General features: G+C 44.1%; 1 protein-coding gene across 1 annotated transcript; it reads left to right on the forward strand.

Annotated features, from left to right (window-relative positions):
• The first annotated feature begins 310 nt into the window (after window positions 1-310).
• On the forward strand, window positions 311-25654 carry TSNAXIP1 (translin associated factor X interacting protein 1). The gene is given in 16 exon segments (XM_075511034.1): window positions 311-339; window positions 3791-3881; window positions 5576-5688; window positions 7027-7150; window positions 10589-10682; window positions 14826-14894; window positions 14897-15021; window positions 17633-17765; window positions 18509-18678; window positions 20116-20275; window positions 20563-20693; window positions 21694-21822; window positions 23404-23561; window positions 24275-24432; window positions 24764-24770; window positions 25426-25654. Coding segments are annotated over 16 exon segments (1920 nt in total).

Genomic DNA, 25654 nt, shown 5'->3' on the forward strand with positions numbered 1-25654 from the left:
CCCAGCGTGCTCCGCGGAAGATCGGTGCTAAGGGACCGCCTCGCGCCCGCCTCCGCGCAGGGGCCGGTTTCGGCCGCTGCGCCGGGGGGGTCGGGCAGCGCCGTTCCGACGGCCTCGCCCTGGGCCCGGCCACTCCGCAGAGCCTGCCTCCCGCCGGGGTGGGGCTGGGCCGCGCCGCGCCAGGGCTGCCGCGCGGCACCAGCGCGTCAGGCGCTGCCGGGGCAGCTGTGGCGGCACGCGAGAGGGTCCTGGGGGGAGGGGGGAAGCGTCTCCATGGTGACGAGTGTAAACAGCGCGGGAGGTGCGGACTATGGCGGCGCGCCGCGCTCCGCCGGGCGGGTAAGGGCCGGGCCGAAGGGAAATATCGGCGTCCGGGCCCTGCAGGGAGAGCGGAGCGGAGCGCTACCCTTCCCGCGGGGTGTGGTGGTTCCCCAGCACTGCCACAGGCCGCGGGCGCTGTCACCCCGCCCCACCCGCCGAGAGCCGGCGTCAGAGCAGATCGGGGGCGGCAGGACACGGTTCACCGCACCAGCCTGTCTGGAAGTGTAAATAAACAGAGGGGAAGGCTTTCCAGAACTGCTCTTGGGACACAACAAGGACACAACATTTCTGTGGCAAGGGCCACACTCACAGGGGAGCAAGGGACTTGTTGAGTGATTCCTGTGGTATTTACTTTGCCATTGTTACTGTTTATAGCTAGCTGTTTATTATTAGCTATAGTTAGTTTACAGTTTGGAAAGCAGTGCCTCTTCCTACTAATTGTTTTCCATACCATTCCTTTATCAAAGCATCTGCCTCTACCATCAATACCTTGTTCCAGTTAGTCTGAATAGTTCAGAATAGTTATAAAAGCAGAGAGGTCTCCTCTCTTTTCCTTTCTGGGAAGGGGACGGTGTCTTCTAGCACATGGCTCTTTGTTCTGCTCGCCACCCTTTACCTGCCTTCTGAGAGCACAGGGCTGCTTCCCAAGGGAGGGCAAGACAGCTGCCAAAGGTGACTGCAGCACAGGCAAGACCCCCCCCAACAGCACTTACCTTTGGTCATAGATGAGGCCAAGTGATGAATCAGGTCCAGAGTGAGCAGCTCAGAGACAGGACTGGAGACAAGGCTACAGTGTAGGTCTAAGGCACATCCAGGAGACAGGACTAAAGATAGTTACAACTACAAAGTAGCTCAGGCAGCATGTGAAGGCCCAGGCCTGACCTTAAATGGAGCTCCTGGACCAAGTGGCAAGAGGGTGCATGGGTGAGGGTCTCAGCTGAGCCTGGTCAGGGTAATTAAGGCCCATTGGAGGCTCTGACAACTGCCTGGGCTGCCTCAAAAGGAAAATTCTGGTGTGTTCGTGACCAAGCCTACTTTTCTGTGTGTGTCTTGAGCTTCCCTCTGGCACACTGACAGCCTAGTTTATACCCACAGATAGGTTTTTATCTTCAGATCTCAGACTTGTATGATGCAGGTCGTCTAAAAGCATGCTATTACTGCCTTTCCTGCTGGAGAGCTCCAACATGGACAGCCATGTCTACATCCATTCAAGAAAATTTACATGCAGTAAAAGCAAATTCAATTATATTGAAGTTGCATGTTTTGCACTCCTGGGAAGTACCTTTCATCAAACGAGCAAGTTTTTCTTGTTCCAATTTTGCTAGCTTTCACAATGCTGAAAAAGCCATCACTACCAAATCCAGGCTGGCTGTACCACAGTCCAAGTAACAATCATTTTCACTCATGGGAAAAGTCATAGGTACTTCTTTTTTTCACTTAATGTGGTTGCCTGGGAACAGGCACCTTTTAATTTCCAAACATGGGCCATCTTGTAGTCAGAGACGCTGCTTTTGTCAGGTGAGTTAAAAGCTGTCCTGGCTGGTAGTGTGCTGACTGATGTGGCTGTAAACATTGCCATTATCTTAAAATCCCATCCTGCAAGAAAAAACCAGACATATGGTCTTGGGTGGTAAGTGCACTCAGCTTTTATGAAAGCAAATGGAAGCAAAGAGTGCTCAGTACTTTATCAAACTGGTAGCAAGTTTAGCTGCAGATAAGAAGATGCATTTCTGGATAGCTAGGAACCTTATTTTGTTTAAATGCATGAAAAGTGCCTTTCAGATTCTAAACCATGAGTTACTGTATGTTTAATGGTCTGTTATATATTGGAGACTTCCAAAACACTCTGCAGTTCTGACCATAGGCCACTTCATACTCATCCTGCTCCTTGCTCCTGGTGTGTCCCTGGCCAGTGGAGTTTGAACTTCTCAGGCATGGCTCCCAGTTGCCGCTGCTTTTCCATGCCTCCCTATAGCCAGGCACACAGCACAAGCTTCCACACCTTCCTCAACTGTGCCATGAAAGCATGTTGTGCTAGGTACAATCTTCTTGCAAGAATGAAGTGTCTTCTGTGTGTCTATGACCACTAAGCAAAATTAAAAGATGATGCTGGGTTAGTTTTCTGCCTTAAAGCAGCTTATAAAGAGGTCTGATGAGCAGTGGCAGCAGCACGGGGTTAACAGTGGAAGGATACAGCTAGGAGGAGATGGTATGGCTTTTCAAGAGCAGTAAGCTGCTAGATCAGCTCACAGTGTCTCAGGGAATCTCACCCAAAGGTGTGGTTCCTTGGGCTAGCTGACCCAACTGCTTGGGGTTTCCATCTCCATCCTCACTGCCAGCTGCAGAATTGCTCCCCCATTGAGGGGTGAACTTGCATGTTATGTTTTTAGTCAGTCTAAACTGGGTAACTGCAGGTTTTCACTTGGATTAGCAAACTAAAACAGCTCAGAGAGTTGCCCAGCATATAGTAAAGCTAATACTACCTAGACATCAGGAGGCTGTTGTGGTGGAGGGAGAAACAGGACCTCCCCTTTCAGCAGTGCTGAGCTATTATAACATTTTACAGAGCTGCAGCTTGAGGCTGCTGTTTTTTATGCTAAGGTGCTAGATCCAACAGCCCACCAGATACGATCTCCCACCCCAACACTGTGCTGGCCCTTGGTGGGCTCCTGAAAGCTAGTCCAGCTCACCCTATGCACACCTCCCCCAGAAAGCAGATGGTTGGAGAGTTAGATCTGCTGAAAGTATAACAACTACCTGCCACCCAAGTGTGAAACCATGCTGGCAGCTGAAGCCAATGCTCAGATACCAAGCCGAGTGTGTGGTCATGTTGTGCCAGCGCAGCGCCTGCAAATTCACTGTGATCTCTGGATTGCTTTACTATATCACGGCCACCCTAATTTTCCCTAAAACACACATGCAACTGTATGTTTACTTCTTAAAAGGCCTTTCACCTATACATGCCAGTTTCTAGTCTAGGAAAGAGGGTTCCTGGTTATATTTGTTCCATGGTTTGCCCATTCTACTGGCTGTCAGGCTGTATGTGCCATGGCATTACTGCCACCCTAGGGAACTGGCTTTGCAGGCACTTTTGGGACTTGGGACAATCCCAGTTCTTGACCCATGGCTAACAGGTTTTCTAGCTCTGTTTCTAATCTCTCCTCTTCAGAAGACCAATTTCTTCAGGCTTACCCAGCTGCAGGGTTCAGCCTGGTTGCTCTCATTGGGACAGTGAGGAAGATACCAAATGTTGTGCCAGTTATCAAATAGCAAATCCTGGAGTTCAGCTGCACCACAGATGTTTCCATCAGTCCCTCCCTGTACATTATCCTATTGGATATTTTCATCCATCAGGCACTTCATAATTGGCTACTTACCTTAGGTATACATGAGCCAGACTCTCAAGCTCCAACTGTATATTTAGTTAATTCTGTATATTTTGAAATGTTTCTTTCTTGCCATTGCACAGGGCCACTCCTGAATCTTCCTCTGAGACTCCAGATTGCCAAACACACATCAACAGTCTGAAATACATCCTCTCCAAGAAACAGAAGACTCTGGCGAGTTGAAGAATTCCAGTGAAACATCCAAACTTTAGCTAACTCGGTCTACTTTGAATCTTGCTGGAATCCCAGGGACCATCCCAAACTATTAGGAAGTCAAGCAAGTTCTAATAATTTTAATTTTTTAAAATATATATATATATAAAATCTATATGTTGCTGCTAACTCTTGAATTTCAGATTCAGATGTCATCTTCGTGAATTAATTACTGCATTTTTAAGGAGGGAGGAAAGAGGAGAGGAATATAAATATTGTTCTTGGCTGCCACCTTTTGAGTGGACATAGATGCTAAATACTGAAGTCAGAAATTGACCCATATAGTTTTTAAAAAAAGAAACCATACCACTGCATGCTGTTTAATCATAGGATAAGAGCATCCTACAGGAACATACACTCCCTAGTATTTATCAGTCTTAGTAAATAAAATAAACAAGCATGGGAAAAATCTATATCCAATTTATGAGAAAAAAAAATTCCAGGAACATTTATACCAACAAACTAATGGGAGGTTAAGGGTTATAAAAGTCCTAAGTTATTTATTTTTAGGGGTTTTTTTCATTAGCATTTTGGTTGTATTTCAGAAATGTGCCACTTCTATGACAAGCTGTATGTGCTATATCAGCACAAGAACTTAAAGCATTATTTTGTCCCTGGAGCTGGGACATTCTGTAAGCACTTCCTCATTGTACAAAAGATTTTCAACTCAATAAATTGGAATCTTACTGTTTCTCCAGTGTAATCTTCCTGCTTCTTGCACTAAAATTAGGGCATTTAAACTTCTGAGGCTTTACATTTAACTGTTTCAAGGCTTGGTCAGTCTGAAGTTTGGGTTTTGAAAGTCAAACCCTCCTGTTTGCCCATGATTTTTTTTTTTTTAAATCTTACGGCCAGAATAGGGATGGATTTGTATTGGACAATTGCAAAAGAATTAGTTTGTTTTAATAATTAAGATAAAGTAGAGCAATCCAGCATAGCTGGCTTTTTCTCCCCCCAAAGAAATACTGAGAAAGTTCCAAGATAGAATTTAACAGCTTCTTAAAATTAACAAGATTTTGCTTTCAGAAGAACTTACAGTTTCTGAAGGAAATTTCATTCATCATGTTCTTTTTACTGTTCCTCAGACCTTATCTTCATGATGTTCTACACTGACGCAAATTCAGCTGTTTTGTGTAGGGTCACCAACCTGCATTTAAAATTCATAATCTATATGAGTTAACCTAGCTCAGTGTGCCCTTACTAGGGCACACCCCAGTGCAAAACTCCCTAGTAGAAACAAGACCTAAGTTGAACCTGTCATTTTGGTTTTTATCTGGATTAATGCAAGATTCTGATTTGTTTGTGTGATGCTTTATTTTCCAGTGGTCCCAGTGTAGACCAAGAAACCCTTTTTCACCCAAAGATACGAACTCTTTCCCACAATCATGTAATCTAGGCAGCATGAACAACAGCTACCAGAAGATTGTTCAGAGGTGTTTAACAAATGGTACTAGTCTGGGAAGATGATTCCTTCAAAGAACGAAATGTTTACTTGTTTTTTAGGTGTGGTCAGTCCTGGCTGAGAAGAGTTTTGGGGTATGGCCCTTGTCTTTCTATTTGACTCTACTCATAGGCAGTTGTATTGATTCTGGATTTTGGCTCTTTGTTGTGAGTTCATAGTGCTCAGATACAGCAAAGGGATTTTTTCCTTTCAGTCTTTTCAGCTTTCTGCCAGAGGCCATTGGTTCACGTGGCCTGCATTTGCATCCGGGCAGGCCATCCTAAGGAATCACAAACCCTCCTGTGCCCCAGAGGAGAGACAGTCTAGGTAAGTTGAGCCTGTACTACTGGTTAAGTCACCAGGATTGCTGGAAGCAGTTTTTGAAAATCAAGAAGTTACAGAGCAGAATCTCTTCCAGTGTTAGTGAGAACAATGACGTTGGGTTACCCCACAAAAGTTCAGCACAACAGAGAAGACATTGCTGGTTCTGACTAGTAGCTCAAGTATTTATGTAATAGCAAGTCATGCTTAGTATAAACATTACCATAAAATGCTATCATTTAATGATTCATTGACTGACATTAAACAGGATCCTGGCAGGGCCTCAAGTGCACCAACAGGCTCTGCAAGCTCTTCTCCAGTCCTAGGCATTTGGGTGCCTGGGCTCAAGATCAGTTCTGATATGGCACAGCTGGGTAACCTGGGACCAGGTGCTGTAAAAAGAGCTGTGTGAGAAAGAGATGTGAGAAGCCTTTACTCAGGCTCACTCACCTTTGGTTCTTGCTGGAGCTATGGCGTAGGCATGTCTGTCTTGTACCTCACTGACCCTAGCCTGCTGATTTGAAATCCCAGCTTAGCATTGGACCTTCCTCATCACGGCGGATTTGCCTGACCATCACTGAACGATGAATGACCCTGGCTACCATCAAGGGACCTGCTCTGCTATTCTTGTTTAAGTCCTGTGGCATTGTGCCCTGCTGAGCAGGTCGCTGTCCCTGGTTGCCTTGCTGTCACCCTGTGGGGTCCCAGCTCCCCTTGAGCACAGGCATCTAAATCCCCAGCGGTAGGGGAAGCGCTTGCAGAGCCAGTTGGTGCACTCAGGGCTCTGACAGACTGCAGGACACAGTTGTGGGTGATATAATAAGGATAGTTGCGCTTTTTAGTTTTAATTCTAGCTGGTTTTAATATGAAATATGCATGATACATCCAGCAAAGGGACATTTAGCCTAGAACCTCCTGAGGAACCTAGAACCTCAGGAGATGTAGTATGTATACATATATCCGTACTCTTTTCAAATGGCTGTTTTCCTTGACACATTTCAAATAACGTAATTAGCATTTATTCTTTTCTGCCACAAAGAACCCGCTTACCTGGCTTTTTATACCAAAAAGCATTATGAAGTTCTTAAACTGAAGAGTAGTAGTAACACGATGTCTTGAACAGCCTCCTGCTTCATCAAGGAATTTTAAATTGGCCATCGTATGGTTTTTTTTACAGTAGTACATATATATTCTCTCATATAAGGGAAAATAATAAAGTCCTGCTGCGAAGCAATGGGCAGGAGGAAGAAAACCAAGATCCTTGAGCTGATTTATTATGAGTTCATTCTTACACATATGACATACATAAGTCCATGCATCCATTCTTCTCCTGTGTCTCTGCAGCAATAAACAGGCCCTTCTCACCATTCCAAAGCCACGATACTTGGAGCAACTGGAGTCCTACTTAAGGAAAGAGCTGCAGTCTCTTGATCTGACTAAAAAGAACTCTCAGGAACTGAAGTTACAGGTCTGATACAACGTTCTCTTGACTTGAAACTACATGCTGAGATGGATTACTTAAATTAGCCATCCAAAGGAAAAAGTAGATGAGAAGAGTAGGCACCTGTGGGTAGTATTGGATAAGTGGGTTTGCAGCTCACATTAGGGAACTTGCACAGAAAGCACTTCATTTATATGTTAGGTTGCTGTTGTTTGCATGTTGGATTTATATAGAATCATAGAATAGTTTGGGTTGGAAGGGACCTTTAAAGGTCACCTAGTCCAACTCCCCTGCAATGAGCAGGGACATCTTCACCTAGATCAGGTTGCTCAGAGCCCTGTCCAACCTGGCCTTGAACGTTTCCAGGGATGGGGCATCTACCACCCCTCTGGGCAGCCTGTGCCAGTGCCTCACCACCCTCATTGTAAAAAATTTCTTTCTTATGTCTAGTCTGAATCTACCCTCTTTTAGTTTAAAACCATTACCCCTTGCCCTGTCGCAAGAGGCCCTACTAAAAAGTTTGTCCCTGTCTTTCTTATAAGCCCCCTTTAAGTACTGAAAGGCCACAACAAGGTCTCCCCAGAGCCTTTTCTTCTCCAGGCTAAACAACCCCAACTCTCTCAGCCTTTCCTCATAGGAGAGGTGTTCCATCCCTCTGATAATCTTCATGACCCTCCTCTGGACCTGCTCCATGTCTTTCCTGTGCTGAGGACTCCAGAGTTGGATGCAGTACTACAGGTGGGGTCTCACCAGAGTGGAATAGAGGGGCAGAATCACCTCCCTCGACCTGCTGGCCACACTTCTTTGGATGGAGCCCAGGATACAGTTGGCATTCTGGGCTGCAAGCGTACATTGCTGGCTCATGTCCAGATTTTTATCCACCAGTACCCTGAAGTCCTTCTCAGCAGGGCTGCTCTCAATCCCTTCATCCCCCAGCCTGTATTGATACCAGGGGTTGCCCCGACCTAGGTGCAGGACATTGTACTTGGCCTTGTTGAACCTCATGAGGTTCACGTGGGCTGACTTCTCGAGCTTGTCCACGTCCCTCTGGGTGGCATCCCCTCCCTCAGGCATGTGAAAGAGTTAAATCCCTGACAATCCCTGACTAAGACATAGACTTGCATTTTTTTCATTTCAATCCCATCCTTGTTCTCTTTTGTTCTCTTCCCCTGCAAAGATAGTTTTGGTTACCTGCTGAGCAGAGTTGATGGTGGGACATTTCCTGTGACTTCTTACCTGATAGGACTAAGCAGGCCTTGAGCAAGCTCGTTAGGCTTCCTAATTAAATCACTGATAACAGGAACTCAGGAACTCATTGTGCCAAAGATAAGCACCAAAGATCTAGCTTAAATCGACCCCCTTGTAACATTCCAAGGCCGAAGGACTGATGAGCTAATTCAATGACTATATATGGACAAAGGAAGCCCAAAGTTCAACTAGTGGACAACGTGAGAAAGACTATGGAAGACCACCGGGAGGGTGAAAAGACCCTAACCCTAATTTTACTGCGCATGCTTGGACTATGTAAATGAATTCCGGGAACTCATCACCATAAAACTGCCCTTTTCAGGAAATCTGATGAATATGTGTGATTTTTCTGTATATGAACTGATGTGTTGTGCTAACCTGGCGGAGCACTTGTGGCGGAGCGATCCCCAGTGCTGCCCAGCGCTGCAATAAAGAATACCTGCTTAATAGTCATCCCGACTATTGAGTTCTGATTTCGGCTTTTCATGGCAACACGTCAGCTGCACCACTCAGCTTGGTGTCATCTGCAGACTTGCTGAGGGTGCACTCGATCCCGCTGTCTATGTCATTGATGAAGATATTAAACAGTACTGGTCCCAGTACAGACCCCTGAGGGACACCACTTGTCACTGATGTCTGTCTGGACGTTGAGCCATTGACCACTACCCTCTTCATGTGACCATCCAACCAATTCCTCATCCACCGAACAGTCCACCCATCAAATCCATATCTCTCCAATTTAGAGAGAAGGATGTTGTGGGGGACCATGTCAAAGGCCTTACACAAGTCCAGATAGATGACATCCATAGCTCTTCCCTTGTCCACTGATGTAGTCACTCCATCATAGAAGGCCACTAGGTTGGTCAGGCAAGACTTGCTCTTGGTGAAGCCATGCTGGCTGTCTCAAATCACCTCCCTGTCCTCCATGTGCCTTAGCATAGCTTCTAGGAGGATCTGTTCCATGACCTTCCCAGGCACAGAGTTGTTCACATCTTCTTGGTGACTCCACATCTTCTGTAACTGTTTCTATTTTCAAATCAAAGCCCAAGTCTTCAAAAAGACATGGTAATCTAAAATGGATGTGAAAAAGAATTTAGTCACTAAACTCCTGAAGATTCCCGTGTAAACCCATAAAGCAGCAAGTGTGTAGGTTCCCAAATTTTCACTGCAAAACCTCTAATTTCTGAAGCTAGTTTTCTGCATGTGACAAAGAAGGAGCTTTCTCATCTAGCTCTTGCCTGAGCCTAATCAGGATCCCCCAGATTTGCAGCTTCTAATGGGTCTGATCCTGGGGTGTTTGTTGTGAGTGTTTGAGGATACACCTCATGGAAACATTGAGAATCACCACTTTAATTCAAAACACAAATAGAGTAGGAGTGGGTACTCCTTTTTTTGTAATATCTTCCAATTAGAGCATTTATGCAGACTGCAAAGTTTAGATTCAATCGTCTCTGCACAAGTTAATTCAAGTTCTCATTCCCAAAGGAATCCTGTAATGATGGGGAGAGAAAGGGTAGATGGAAGAGAATGAAGGGAAACGGAGAATAACTAATGGCAAGAGAAAATAGAGATCTCATAACTATGTTTGTGCTTTGAAAATATTTTTTACTGTCTTCTAAACTACTACTAAACATGACATGTTTAATGGTATTTAATAGTGAGGTACACTCAGTGAGAACATTACTTATTGCTAATGGCCCAGATACAACACAGGAATTTGACTGTTCTCTCTGACTAAGTTTTATTCTGCTGAGAAGGACAACATCTACAGAGAGCTTCTCTCTGCTCTGCAGAGCTTGCCATTTAACATAACAAAATAGGCAACAAAAGCAGCAATATGATCTTGTTACATATCTTTACCATCCGTATTGTTACATACATATTCTAACTTGAGTTCTAGTCAGCTCCATCTGAACAGCATCATTTTCAGGACCTGTGCCCTGATGGACTTAATCAAAGCTTCTCTTTGGCCACAAAAATGTTTGTTTGCTCTCCATCATGCTGTGGTGCCTATCAACAGGGGAGAGAACTCCACCTTCATATGACATATTTGGGATGGCAGACCAAAGATGGAGAGACAAAATAAAATGCGGTAGCAGTACTTTTATAATTATTCTCACTGTCATTAGATGCCATTTCTGTTGGACAAAACAGCTATCTCTGAATTCTGAAAAATGAGCCACTGAATGTTTTCTCAAGCTCTCTTTCTTCTCTCAGCCCTACAGAGAGATCTTGGAATTCTTCATAGACGACTTCAAGACCTATAAGCCCTTGCTGTCAGCTATAAAGAATGAATATGAGGTTACTTTGGGTAAGCTCTTGGACTTTGACCTGTAGGGAAAATACACTAATGGAGATGTGTTCTTACAGAGCTTAGTTGTGTTGGATACATATATAGGATGAACAGCCTAAATAGATGTCAACTGGTAAAACCTTCTTTCTGGTCCATTAGGTCTATTTCCTTCATACATAAGATGAAGTTGGAGGATTTTTTTTCCTATAATATTTGAGATTTTTAGATTTAGATTTAAGATTTTTAGATTTTTTTAAATCTTCATCAGATACACTGTTCAGGCAACAGCAGCGTCAAGATTTTTCTGGGACAATCACATTTGTAGTGGAGTGTATCGTACTAATATATTTGGATGCACTTGCTCTGTTAACATGAAGCTTGAATTAAACCTGAAGCAAGGCAGGGCAGAGGACTGGACTGGCTGTTTCCTGTCCATTCTTGCTTGGCATTCAGATGCCACAGTGATACCAGTACTTTGTAAACAATCACAGAGGGCTAGAAATAGACTGTAACCAGGAGCTCATTTCACACTGGGCACCAAGCAGCTATTAAATGTCAACAGTTTTCTACTGGGACAGTCTCTTAAAGGATATATATTGTTTATCCCAGTACCTCTTACCTGGGCTACCTAATCATAGTCCCTCATTGTAGACAAAAATCTTTCTTTGCACAGTATACTTCAACCAGGTGAATAAGTCAATTTTAATCATTATATAAAAACTTTTTTTAAAATCAGTTTCCTTCCAGAACTCTTTAGTAGACATTTCTTTGCTTCAGCTCCCAGAGAGATTACTGGTGTCCACGCTGTAGCCTATATTGTACTCCTTTCTGAAGCTGCTTTTTTTTAAGCGTTTATTTACTGACACCTCCATATTGCTTGGATGTGATATTTCCCTTTTTTTCTTTGAAGTCTCTGGCTACCCAGCAAAACTTATCTTTTATAATAGCTTTATTTTTGGAAATCAGTTGAATGCCAGTGAACCAATATGCCACGGTAGCAGGTGTACTTGAAGCTCTAAGAATAAAACAAATAGAATTTTTTTTTTTTTTTTAAGTTGGGATTGGGATCCTCCCACCTTTCTGTATGTTGAGGACTCATTTTCCTAATTACAGATTTTACCTTGCTAATGAGACCTGCATGACATTCATCCCCTTTTAGCTAAGGGTATTGGATGGGGTTATCTGTAAGTAATTTGCAGGCCTCCCTCTCCCTGCCTAACACAGGCAACAGCTTACCTGCCTGGCCAAGGAAGCAGTGATCTAATCCAACCCAACAACTCATGGCCACAGAAACAAGAAGGTCCCACTTCCCCAGTCCTGATGGTGCACTCCCACTGCTTAGACTGCACCAGCTCTGTCACTTGCTGGACACCTCTATGAGCTGAGTCAACTCACCCAGCAGGAAAAACAAAGACCAAGAGCTGCAACATTTCCTGTTGGTTTAGTGAGTTGAATTGCTCACAAAATTGTCCGTGCTAGGGAAGAGACAAGAGCAAGTGTCTGAGAGCAGAAAGAGTACAAAAGAAAGAGAAAAGGAAGAAAATGTACTGATTTGTAGAACTGTACTCCTAAGTACTTATCTTTATTCTTAAATTATGTCTGACTGTGCTTAACAAAAACATCTTTAAAATCTGTGAGATGTGGCCATTCTGAGGGCTCCTAATGGTCAGAATTTTATATTCTGTTTATAGTCCCTCACTACAGTGCTTGGAGTCTTAAGGTGCAGATAAACGGGACAGTTTGCTTAGAGAGATGTCTCATCACTCCACCTAACATGCATACTCTATCTGTAGCATTTCAGCTCCCTTTGAAATTGTAACTAAACCTTCTTTACACCATAGCATTGCATTTCTCAGCCAACTGGATGTTATCTTTGTAGTCTGATTTAGCAGCTATGTCTTATTCTGTTTTTTCTGCCATCCTGTACTAGCTTAGCCTATATGATGTCACCCACTGTCAGGGTGGGTTCTCCCCTTAAATCTGCTAGCATTACAACATATTCCCAGTTCAGTCAGAATCATCTGGGTTAAAAGAAAAAAAAAATGTATTAAATGTTGTCCTAAAACTGTACTGCTTACACTGTATATTTAGCTGCATCATTTTGGCAGCACAACATTTGAAGTAGCTAGCACAGGCATAGCTGATCATGCAGACCAGAGAAGGCAGCCACCTCTGATGCGAACAGGGATGTGCAGCCTGTACTGGCTGCTTGCAACTGTGTGTCTTCTGCCAGAACTGGACATACAACTGCAGCTGTAGCTCCTTTGGGTGTTAAGGTTGTGCTGAGCCAGTACTGAGGCCTTATTCCATTGTTTCTGGAGTAAATCCACATGAATGTGATGGTACTAAGCAGAATTTGGAACATAGCACTACAGAGAAAAGAGCTATCAAATCCCTACAGCTGATACCTTGATCCAAGGTAAAGGTATGTTGCTGGGAGCTCCTTTAAGACAAAGCTGAGTGACAGGGTAGGTCTTCATGGTGATGTTATCCACAGCTGAATCCATTTCTTGATTAAAATAATACTCAGGTTGCTATGTCCACAGGGCCTTCACATTGACTCCTTTGTGGTGCTAAGACTTCTGGGTCCATCCAGCAATTCTGTATGTGCAATGAGCTGCATCACAGCCTGAATTCTTTCCAAGTGGGAGTATGTCTGTCCTTTCTTGGCATGGGGAGAGTTATGAGAGGTCGTCAGAGAGCTAACGTTCTCAGATGGCACTGGCCAGTGTCCACACTACAGAATAATCCCTTTGGCAGCCAGTTAGAGTTGTGCTCTAACTTCTGACATACTGGGCAGCTACAATTAAAAATACTGTTGCACTTAATTTAAGGGGGTTTGCTTGCGGTCAGGAGTTGGTTGTGAAACACTCAAACTACACCTCGAAACAAGTTTGCTGAAGTTTTAACATGGTCACACGGATCAACCAAACAGCACAGTGGCAGAATCCCTGTCCTGATCTCTTGTCCTGATACAAGTATCATAGTGAAAGAGTTTTGCAAAACCTTTGGTACAGTTATAGCATGGGAAGGAAATTTACACCCAACTATAATAAGAAAAGTAGTTCCTGTTCTTAGATTTATATATGCATTTTAACTTTTACAACGCAAAATCTGTTGCATAGTAATTGCACATAAATACTAATAGCAGGTTTTACTGAGGAGGAAAAAACCTCCAAGTCAGATTATTCAGCATCCACCAGCATGTCTATCCTTCTGTTCAGGAGAGGGAGTGAACAGTTTTGATTGCTGAATAATGCAGTTGTTCACAAACAAAATAAGACTTGCTCACAGCCTCATTTGAATGACACCATATCCTGTCTTTGATAATTTTATTCTCCTGGTGGAATTCCATCTAGTCCTAAAACCAAGCCTCCACACCGAGGAGGTGGCATCAGATGAAATTCTACCATGTAACTGTAACTAGGATGTGGGACCCAAGTAAAGTACTGGCACTAGGTTCCTCAAGTAAATAACTTCAAGAAAAATTTTCAAGTCAAAGGGGAAATAGCTGAGAGTGAAAAGCACATGTTACAGCAGAGAAAGCCAAGGAGAGCACATGAGTTCTTTACTAGATGTACCAAAGGAAAATGCAAAAGAAGAGAGGTCAAGACATACCTAGAAAGAGGGGAGAGTGGGTAGACAACAATTTGTATACAAAGGGTTGCATGAGACCATGCATTTGGAGACAAGAAAGCAGATAAAAGTTCATGAATAACATGCCTTCACAAAAGAGGACAAATCACTAATTACCAGCTGTCTTTAGCCCCATATGTTGCCTGTGCTTAAATGGTGACACCTTCCCACCTAGTGAAACATAACAAAGCCATCAGTGCTCATTATATCTTATCAAAACCTTAAGTACTCAAGAAAACAAAATAAAATACTGTTCATCCTTTGTTTTCCAAACCAGGATAAATAACATGAGCTGAAATCAGAAATCTTTATGAAGTTCATATGCACAGCTGGATAAACAACAGAATATAATCCCAAAAGATACTACTCCCAGTCCTTAGACACCCACCAGGCCAAGCAGTAAAAGCTCCGTGTTCAGTCCCACTTCCCACCAGCACTGTTTTGAGGTTGAATATCCAACAGCCCAGCTGAGTAAAATTCAGGCTTTGTTGCTCATTGTGAGATCCCCACCTCTGTTTTCTTTAGCTCATCAGAAGAAGACAATTCATGCCATAGAGCCCCTGAAGGCTATGGTCACAACTGTCTCTGAGGAGTGTGCCGGCAGATACTGGCACTGCAGGAAAAGAAGCAAGATTAAATAAATATGTTTAAGCAAGAGAAACAACATTTGTTAAAGTTCATTGACAATATGAAGGAAGAAAAGAATTCTCTTCAGGCTCAGGTAAATTACACAATGATGAGTCAAACATTTCTCAGCTTAGTTGGATGTATTTTATACATCTGATCTCTTACCTCCGGGCCTCTTGCCCTTTGATGCCAGTAGAAGTTCTGGAGCAGGCACTGAACATCTGGCACAGTAGTGATGCTGGATCTTGGGCAGCTCCAGAGAACATTCTGATCTCTTGGGACAGGCTGTGCTGCCACTGTCAGAAGTCTTCACTTGTATCTCTTGTCCCATCTAGCTCTTCCAGTGTCACATTTGAAGGGGCAAGGAAATAAATATCTTCCTGGTACTAATGTTTTAAGTTCTTACGTAAAAGTACATGCACTCTTTTACAACATTGTACCCTTAACATCTTTAAATGTGTATCATTCCTCTTACTGCTGGTGCAGTCGCATTGAGATCTATAGGCAAGATTAGTTAACTATTTCCAATTTAAATTACCACTTTATACAGTTCTTGAACAGTTTCAGCTACTCAGGCTGAAATGACGCTACAGTTGGAGAGCAACAAGAGCAGAGCTGCTGCATGAAAAAGGATGAGCCAGGAGCCGAGGGTGACTGCAGTGCAGTCAGAGCCCCACCAACCAGGGCACAGTCTCACAGCACCAAGCAAGGTGGTGGTAGCAGTCATCCTCAGCAGATCCAGATGAGGCACTTAAGCCCAAGGTCCATCCGTGGTGGGAGGGAGGAAGCAAGCACTCAGGAGCAGCGGGAGATAGGGCCAGAGTCAGAACTGGAGACAAAACTGCAACAGACATCCAAAGGGGTCCATCCAGGAGAAGAGCTACCTACAACTTCAGTCCAAGGTCCAGTTAGGATACAGAGACAGGACTGGAGGCAGATACACCTACAACATAGCTCAACAAAGACCAAAAGCCTCAGCCTAAGCTTAGACAGAGCTCCTTGGCTGTGGGCAGACGGTGTGTGGGTGGAGGGTCCAGCTGAGGCTGATCAGGACAATTAAGGTTCTTGGGGCCCTGACGGCTAGTGTAGCTAATTCAGGAAGTAACAAAGAAGTGTTAGTTGGAAGGAACATCTAGAGTCTCCAGCCCAACCTCCCACGTGAAGCAGAACTATTGCCTATGTTACATCAGATCAGCCATGGGCTTGTCTGGCTTGAGTTTTGAGATCCTCCCAAGATGCTGATCCTCCACCTCCCTGGGCAGCCGGTTCCAGGGTTGTAGCATCCTCCTGGTGAAAAAAGAGCAGGAGGAAGAAACAAATTCTCCTTGTCACACAGCAATTCTGCTGTAGTCAGAGGTGTGATAACAGCATGAGGAACTCTACCTGAACTTGCTTTCATCCACTAGTTTAAGTACTAAGTTTAAGTGGTAAAGGTGAAGAAGAACAAGCTTCAGGACAAACTATGTAGGCTCCTTATTCATCTACCTAGCACTTGGTGAACCTTAGAGGCTTTGGTTTCACTAGCTAGATTAAAATGCTCATAAATGTCTCTTCCATTTGCAGTCCTAGAACTAGCCAGTTCCACTTGTTGGTACTCACAGGCCTCAGTGCTTCACAGAGCCATAGAGAACCTTCTCTGAAAGGAGTAACCGAGAATTTATGCGAAGTTATACTTGCCTTACCTAAGAAGAGCCCAGAATCCAAATTCTAGTTTGGGCTATTTAAATTTTGCAATTTGAGTGAAGGAGGTTGGGAAAAATAACTATGCTAAAATCAGAATTCCATTTTTGAGACAGCATTCAAATAATCTAGCTGTGGCACAGTTAGATATTCAAAAATTCCTTGGAAAGATCCACCTAAGCTACTGACTTGTCTGCTGGTGGCAGTGTGATTGTGGCTATGATGATGTAGGGACACAGGCAAAACAGCACTGCTACAGAGGGCTTGTATTTTTATGAGACTAACAGAATTCAGAATTCTCATCAGAATGGTCAGAGTTCCCTGAGGCACTAGTTGTCTTCTGAGCAACAAGTAAAACACCATCTTGATTCATTCCCTCTCCAGCAGATTAGGCAGGCAGTGACAGGATGTGATCACGTAATGAAATGCACTTCATGGGAATAAGCTATGGTTTTACACACAATCCCAGTTCTTAGACTTCCAGATTTCTGATAGTTTTACACTGCAACTAATTTAAAATGCAATTAAAATTAAAAATTACAACAAAAAATTAAAAATACAGCACAAATACAATCCCATGTTGCCATCCAGGATACTCCACTAGAACTGGTGACAGAAATGTAAATTGGTAAGAGTAGCAGCTTTTTTTTCTCCTGTGTGACCAACAACAGGGACAGAATAAGTTGCTGGAAGGTTTTCTAAATACAGGCTTACAACAGAGAAATGGTGTAACTCAGATGATGAAATGTATATAATTCACTCTCTAGAAGGATAAACACTCAGATGGAGCACCCTTTTGCACACTACATCTGAGTTTGAACTCTTCTGTCATATTTCTATCTGGTCCATCCTTTTCTACGTTGTTATCTCTTGCCCACTCTCCTGCTCCAGTTTTTTGGGAAAAAAATGTTCCTTCCCTTATCCCACTCTCTGCTCCTTAGTTTCTGCTCTAGACCCACCAAACCAGTCCAAGAGTTCCCACTGATGCCATGCTCCTGATCAATTCAAGCCTCTGTTTCCTGCAGGTGGAGCATCTGCGGACAAGCATAGCTGAGGAGTATGCTCGCTATCTCAATGAGTATGGTACCTGCAAACTGCTTCTAGCAAAATTGAATTATATGCATGATGAACAGCTGGACATGTGTCACCAAGTCCAAGGTAGAGAAAGCGGATCTCTGTAAGAACCTGTCCTGCACAGAGACCCAAATGCACATCTGTGGGTACAGCATTGCAGTAAAAATTCAGAGTATCTCTGAAATATCTTCAGATATTCTTTGATTCTTAAAAGAAGTTAGACAAATTCATGGCCAAAAAGTCCATAAACAGGTAGGAAAGGGCTGCTTGTATTCTTGTATGTTCTTGCTTAGCACAACAGGCAAATTGAAGGCCAGAGCTGCACAATGCAAAGGTTCCTTATGTTTTTTGACTCCAGTGCCAACTGTCCACACGTCTCACCCAGCCACAGCTGCCAGCTTTAAGCCTGTCCACAAGGACAGACAAAAATGCTGAAATTCAGGTGTCACAAATACCTGGCACAGAGGTTACTCTGTTGATCCACAGACTGGTTACAGGCACCCATAGTGCTACTACTTCTTACTTGCTGGCTGTAGCCATTGCATCTGTGTAAGGCTCTCCCCATCTGTGATCCCTTCCGTTAATCAAAAGCAAGCCTGAGCCTTTGAAAAGGTATGTGTGCATGGGAGGCAAGACAGTGAGTGGGAATGTGAACACTGCAATATGCTCCTGGACTTGCAGTTCTTTAATAATAATACAGTCTACACCCATTCAGCTCTTGCCGACACTTTGTAAGGTTATGTGGTCTAAAAGCTTAATAGATGATTTAGAAAACTATGACAGCAATTTTACTGTCATGGGCTTTCATCAATGGCTGTTGTCTAAAGATGTCAAGGGTGAAGATGTGGTGAAGTTAACTTTGGCATTAAAGATAGCTCGGCAGGACCTCACAAAAGCCCAGGTGAAGCTGAATACAATGATAGCAGACTACAGAGACGTTGTGCCCAGGAGAGATTTTGAATCACTGGAGAAAAAATACTCTGATTTGCTTCAGGAGGTGAGCACAGGCTCCTAATTTTCAAGCTATACCACATAAATACAAACATAACATGATGCTTCAGTATTCAGGTTGGGGTAGGGATTCAGTAAACCTAGAGCTCACATATGGGCATTTCTTTGGGTTTTTGTACATACATGAAAAGCCACTGTCTTCTAATCCCCAAAAGCTCCCTACCTATTGGAATCTCATACTGCCAGAGCACTCAAAATTAGTATACCATCACAAACCCTTAACATCAGTTTTAAATTAATTAACACAGTAAAAACAATAATGGCCCACAGACCACCAAGAGCCCACAGATTACAGCTTGAGAACTACTGTCTGAAGTCATCATATATATAAATAAATGAACTAGGTTCACCTCACAGTTTTGTCCAAACCACAGCTAACTAAAACTACTGCTAGGCTACTAATGCTTATTATAGGCTTACTAATGCTAGCTGGGTTTTCGCCCTTTCCAGTAGTATTAAATGGCTTCTTTAGCCTACTGAAACTCGAAGGTCATCAACCCAACTATGGGGCTGATCAATGCATTTTCCAGCTGTGAAAGACCTAGACTAGGTTCCTCATGTTGTATCTGTTTGCTGCCTTTTCAGAATAAATGTTTGCTTGGCTTGCACTGGAGATGCACAGGAGCAATACCATGTCACATGCAGGACGGCAAAGGAATAACACACACCAGTGGTTAGGATGGGTTCTGCTTCCAACCCCACAGTGGCAGAGTGGCAGTGGCCTGATCTCTAGAAGGAGAATGAAAAAGATAACACATTGGATCCCACCACATAGTGCACAGCTATGAAGAGGGATGGATGAAAACCTCCGTTAAGGCAAAAAAGTACTACCCACCTCTGTGCTTCAGAAAAGCGGTGCTGTGCGGTCCTACATACATTTGGGCCACTGGCAGCTCCATTGGCAGCTCCATTCCAGTCCTGACCGTCAGCACAGCTTGATCCACTGTTCATGTCCCTACATTGTAGCATAATAAATACAGACACAGCCCTCAAAACCTAGACTAGAGCTGTGGTTACCTCTGAATCACGATGTACCTTTGTAGCAGTAGAGCAAAGATAAATCATATAAAAAAGAAACACTTTCTAAATAAAGTATAGTGGATCTGAAGGGGATGCGTGTAAAAATTTATAGAACAAAAGCATATGTTTCTTTTGCTCTCTCCTAGTGGATTAAGATCTATTTTCAAACACAAAAATAGGTATAAAAGGGTCATTGACATGTTTTGTCAGAAGTTTCTGTAAATGGTAACAATAAAATTTAATAAAATATTTATTTATTTTTATTCTGATCTAGAAGCAATTAGCCAGGGACAGCTCTCTGTAAGTCTATGGCCTACACTGACTGCTCACTGGAGCTGTCTGACAACAACAGAAAATTTCTGTTACTCTGGTTAGTTACAATCCTCCTTTCTGTATCCTTTAGATGAAGACTCTGCAGAAGAATTTTGATCAGCTCCATGAGGAATATGAAACACTGCTGGAAATGCACAGAGAGACTGCAGAAGAGCGAGACGACTTCTGCGCTGAACTCCAGTGAGTTCAGCACAACTGCATACCCCGACCAAACTGGGCAAAGTGTTCAGGTACCAAATGTATTCAGCAGTGGTTTGCTTAAGGCAGCTCATCTTTAAACACTTTGCTATGGTGCATTTCTTACCTGCAATGTGCCATTTTCTCCTAGGCTTTTAGGGAGTGGGCTGAGAGAGAAGAGCTTGCAGGGTATTCCATTTTGCCTTAGACACCTTAAGAGACAAACTGGATGTCTAGAGATCTGTATCTATCATAAAGCTCCTAGTGGGATTCACACAAAACCAGTACGCATGGGTGCATTCTCCTCTTCTAGCAGCTCAGCATCTTTTTGCTGTTGTAGAGGTGATTCACGGTGGAGCTGACCGGTGGGGCTGTCTGGCTGAGGGGAAGACCAGCGATCAGCTAGTGGATGTGCTTCTGGAAGAAATAGGAACAGGAGCACTAAAAGACATAAATGTTTTCCCTGGATGGGTATGTGTAAGCTTTCTTCTCTGCTTGTTTCCATGAAATTAATTGGCAATAAATATCTATTAGAAAGGTGGGAGAATTGCTTTCATGGCTGGAGTCTTCAACATTCACCTTCCCATTAGTGTAACCACTGAAAATTTTAAAGCTAGGAAAACTCAGGTGCAATAGAAAAGCTGAAACTGGATGTGAGCATACTGAAGACAAAGCTGAAGTAGCCACACTTTACAATGAATCATCAGACGTGCAGGTAGCACTAGTGAGCTACAGCCCCTTACTAATGCTCCACTGTGTGGCTGAGACAAATTAACAGCTTTCTGCTGCTGCCTTGTCCTTCTCCCCTGTCCCTACCCCCTGGTACTGGCTGCAGCAACAGGGAAGTATCCAGCAGAGCAGGATTCGTTTTTTCTCAGGTTAGTTCTCTGCTGATGAGATGAACTCAGACAAAGCACTAGAATGACTAAGAAGCAAGACACAAAAGAAGCAAGACTACATAGCAGGGAATGACTACTTTTCATGGCATCAGGAAGTTAATTCAACTCACACTGTCCCATTGCACTGCACCCCAGCACCTGGGGGAATCAGAAAATTATATAGGGACAAGGAAACGTTACAAGGATTCTTCACATCATACCAAGCATAACTGTATCCAAAGGTTTTCTCAGGGACAGAGTAGCATTTCTTTGGTCCTTCAACATCTCTTCCTCAGCCTTTCCAGAAGCTTGAACTGTTTGCCCCGCGATTCCTGGAAGATATTTCCAAGGAAGATCTTTCCTCTCCTATTCTTGCTGGGCAGAACCTCTCACACAGTCCCATTTTGTCCACCCTGGAGCACTTGAGACACACTGCAGAGGTGCTGACAGATGTGTTTTATAGTACTGGGAATGAGACCCACACAAATGACTCATGTTAATGGCTTTAGATGCTGAGAACATGGCTTTGGTGCTGCATCACTGCCAGTGAGGCGAATGCCTTACCTAATCTGTGTTTCTTTTCCATTACTTAGGGGAAAGGTGACAAGGTGCCTGTGTACCTGAGGCATGAAGGTGAAGTCAAGAACAAAAAGCTGACTAAGAAGGATGTGGTGAACATCCTAAAGGATGCCTGGAAGGAGAAAATTGCACTAGAACAGCAGGTTTAGTCCCATTTTCCTTCTCCACAAACAGCATTTGCTATGACAGTCAGTCCAGTTTGGGAAGCCAGGGTCTCACCTGCTTAGTCCTGCCTAGTGTTTCATCTGAATCGAGCTGCATAAAACATTGTAAGAACAAACCGCCTCAGCTGGCAGTAACCCCATGCCTGGCAGGGCTCCCCATGGATCTGACTCATGAATTAGGACAGTGTCACATGTGTAACTGGAGTAGCTCCATCCCAGGCCTAAGAGGCTTCTTCTGCAGCTCCTGCTCCCAGGACAGCTGAGTGCTCAGGAAGCAGCTGATGCCCAGCCACCACTGCAAATTCAGAGGCATTCAGGAAACCAAAGTCAGCACTGGTTGCTTTTATGTCCAGGGCTGTAAAATGCAGTCATCCAGCAGCTGTTGCAAGAGCAGCCGAGCTGTCCCTGAAGATTCCTCCACAAGGCAGGGTGCCTGGGGAGGAACCACTGCAGCAGTCACCCTGAGATAAATCAGCCATGCTCGTGAGTCTGAGACCTTAGCTAGACTGACTGCTGCTGTTCTGGGGCGTGATGGTGTTCTGTAGACCGGCATGCCATCATGACTGTGCAGTGTCTGTTCTTAGGTGGTGGAAACCTCGGCAACATCTGTGCAGCCAAAGCAAGGCCAGGGTTTTTTGCTGGGTTGACTTTAACCCATGTCAATCCATTATAAAACTCCATAGTGTTTGTGCCCATGCACGACAAGAAACAAACAGGTGGCACTGCAGGAAAAATGAGGAGCAGGGACAAAAAATAATTTATATTGATAAATTAGTTAATATAAAAGTGCTTTGGTTTTGTTACACAAAAACCAAAGAATTTCCCCTTCTTTGTCTAGGGTGGGTTGGGAGTGACAACTAGAGGCCAAAGGGGTGGTGTGTGTGTTCTCTGCCAAGGCAGACATTATGGGTTGCCTGTCTGGGGTGATACAAGACAAAAAGAGAATAGAAGTGGCTGTTTAATTCTTCCCATGTTAAGGACAAGTATGATACCATCTCCCCAGAGAGGAGACTGGACAAGCCCTGTTACTGTGCCTCAGTCATACGAGAGTAACCTTGAGAGGCAGAGTCACTTTACAGATCTCTTCTCTTGAGCTAGAAGCCTAGAAACATCTCTGAGATCAGCCCTAAATTGCTTAATGTTTTCTATGGCAGCTGTCCTTTACTTTCAGCTTGGTGTCACTGTCTGGCTCTACTTTTCTCCAATAACTGCTTCCATTTCTCAACCCATGAGCCAAGCTTAGCTAAATCTGGCAGAGGAGTAGCGCCTCACAAGTAGCAAGTTCCTACATATTTCACAAAAATAGGTAGGAGAAGAGAGACTTTATCAGTGGTCTCGGCAACAGAAGAGCTTCATTGTAAACTTACCCACGTTTAGAGAACAAACCTGGGAGAAACATTTTGAATTATCTGATAACAGGGAAGACTCCAGCCAGCACTAGCACTGTGTTAGCTCTGTGTGAGATCCCCAAAAGACAGACATCTATACACAAACAGCGAGAATCAAACGGGCAGATTTGATTTAGTTCTGCTGCTTATGGGAGTTACTCGTTATTCACAGATGGGGAAGCGATCAAGTCTTCCCAAGTTATTTCTCAGCTACCTCCAGAAGAAGTGCGGGGATGCCGCTGCCATGGAATGGTCTTACACCCTCTACGAGAACATGCAACTCTGTCAATCAAACCATGTCCTGAGCTCATTCTGTGACATACTTACTGGGGAGATAGGCAACCTGCAACCCAATGCCATGCCTCTGCCCAGACATCCCTGGTGTGACAGGCAGCAGGCAAGGGAAGCGTCTCTCTCAAACACTTTAGTCACATCGTATCTGCTCTCTCTCTGATAAGAGGCTTCTGTTTGCAAGACTTACATACATGCCTCTTTCTCTCAGTAGGTCTTTCCTGAAACAGCCTGTGGTCTGTCCCTGTGCAGTGTTTGTGAAGATCAGGACACAATCTCTGACCTGCAGCACGGTGCAGGCCCTGGCAGCCTTGCTCCCTGCTCCCCAGCACCATGTCAGAGCTGGAGAGCTCTAGCTACATGGCCACATCTTTCCATCTCCTGTAACACAAAGACATGTAGCCCTCCTAGGTCCTCTTATACTTGCCCTACTTATGTCTTCCTTGGAAATGGAAAAGTGGCTGGGACCAAGTGCCACGATCTGGGCAGGGAGGCTGCCGCCATTCTGGGGGATCCAGGGTGTGCATCTGCACCTGAGGGTTTAACAGTTTAAACAAGTTGTTCAACAAGAAGCCACTGTGAGTGGGTACCCTGCAAGCCCCTGCGTAGCAATTACCTGTAAATCACTAAAAGCTGCTCAGGTAAAAGTTGCTTTAGAAGCAAGCACAGTCCTTTTGCAGTTTTGCTTCCCTTTCGAAGGTAGTCCAAGGAACAGATGTGGCGGTCACTGACCTTTCAACCTTACCTGTTTCACAGGTGGGTGAAGAACAGTACCACAGCCAGAATCAGCTGATTTCCAACCTGCAAAAGGAGCTGGCTGCCTGTGACAGCTCAAACAGCGGATCCCTGACCAGCAAGCAGTTCAGACAAGAGGCTGACTGTTGCCCATCGAGCTCTGCCCACATCAGATGTTGTGATATGCTGAGTCTGTCTGCTTTGCTTATCTACCAGCACAGCCAGGGGAGGAGGTTTTTTCTCTTTTAAAATCCTGTGTGGACAGCTCTAGCAAGTCTATACTTGTTAACCTCTGCATTAAATTTAGAATAATGTGAATACTGCAAGTTTTGAGTAGTGCAACTGAAGAGGCCTGAGAGTAGACTTGGGGTGCTTAACACATGCAGCAGAACAGGCTGGCAGCCCCTGCACCCTGCCATGCTCCCTAAGGGGACACAGGACCCTACACAGTGCTCCCATGAGCTCCTATGATAGGTCACAAAGCATTTCTGTGAATTTCGCTACAGGTGCAAGGTTGGTCAATCTTCTCCTAGTTAATCAGCTGTGCCTTCATAAGTGAAACTCTAAATACAGCATTTCTTTGAGCCATAGCACAGAAGAGAAGCATCAGCCATTTCCAGCACTTAGCTGGGAATGCGGCTCTGGTACAGACACACTAACCAATTCAGTCTGGGCTACCAGTTAACCCATACTCACAGTTGCATTCAGAGTTTCCCACATGGCTTAGCATCCAATGCTCACCTGAGTCCTAAGCTTTGCTGAGAGCTTTGCCCTTGTTTTGGTGTCTGAAGGTGCATGTGCTTCTTGAAATGTGTTTCCTGTGAAAGCAATGAATTTTTGAAGATCTGGCCCATGGAATACATACACACACTGGTAGCCTAAAAAACAGCCACACTGGCAGTCATTAAGTTCTCATACTGTAACAGCATACACACTTCTGTCGGTATTGCCTGTCTCCATACAGCATGACTGTGAGGGAAGCTTTATAGCAGTCTTTATTACATGTATATTTAAAAAACAAAGGGATGCTACTAGACGCAGAGATAACAATATCAAAAGACATCTCTGCTCTGCAATTCAAGCAGCATGGATTCTCACTGTGGCACAAATACATATATATTCCTTTCACATACCACAGCATAGCAGTGAGTGAGTAGTTTTTGAACAGAGAGGTGAACGCAGATGATCTGAAGACCACCTTCTGCACAATTGATCCTGATACTGATGATCAGATGCTAGATACCTACATTGGCCTGGCTTATCAGGTCTGAAGAGAACAGCCAGACCAAGAAGTTGTCCCTGTGGAAACTGCACTTGAGAGACTACTCACTGGAGATTTGAGACAAGTAGGGCCCCCACCCTGGGAGGGAAGCACGACAGGCTTTGAAGGAGAATAA

This window comes from Mycteria americana, chromosome 8 (assembly GCF_035582795.1).
Source record: "Mycteria americana isolate JAX WOST 10 ecotype Jacksonville Zoo and Gardens chromosome 8, USCA_MyAme_1.0, whole genome shotgun sequence".
Taxonomy (NCBI): domain Eukaryota; kingdom Metazoa; phylum Chordata; class Aves; order Ciconiiformes; family Ciconiidae; genus Mycteria; species Mycteria americana.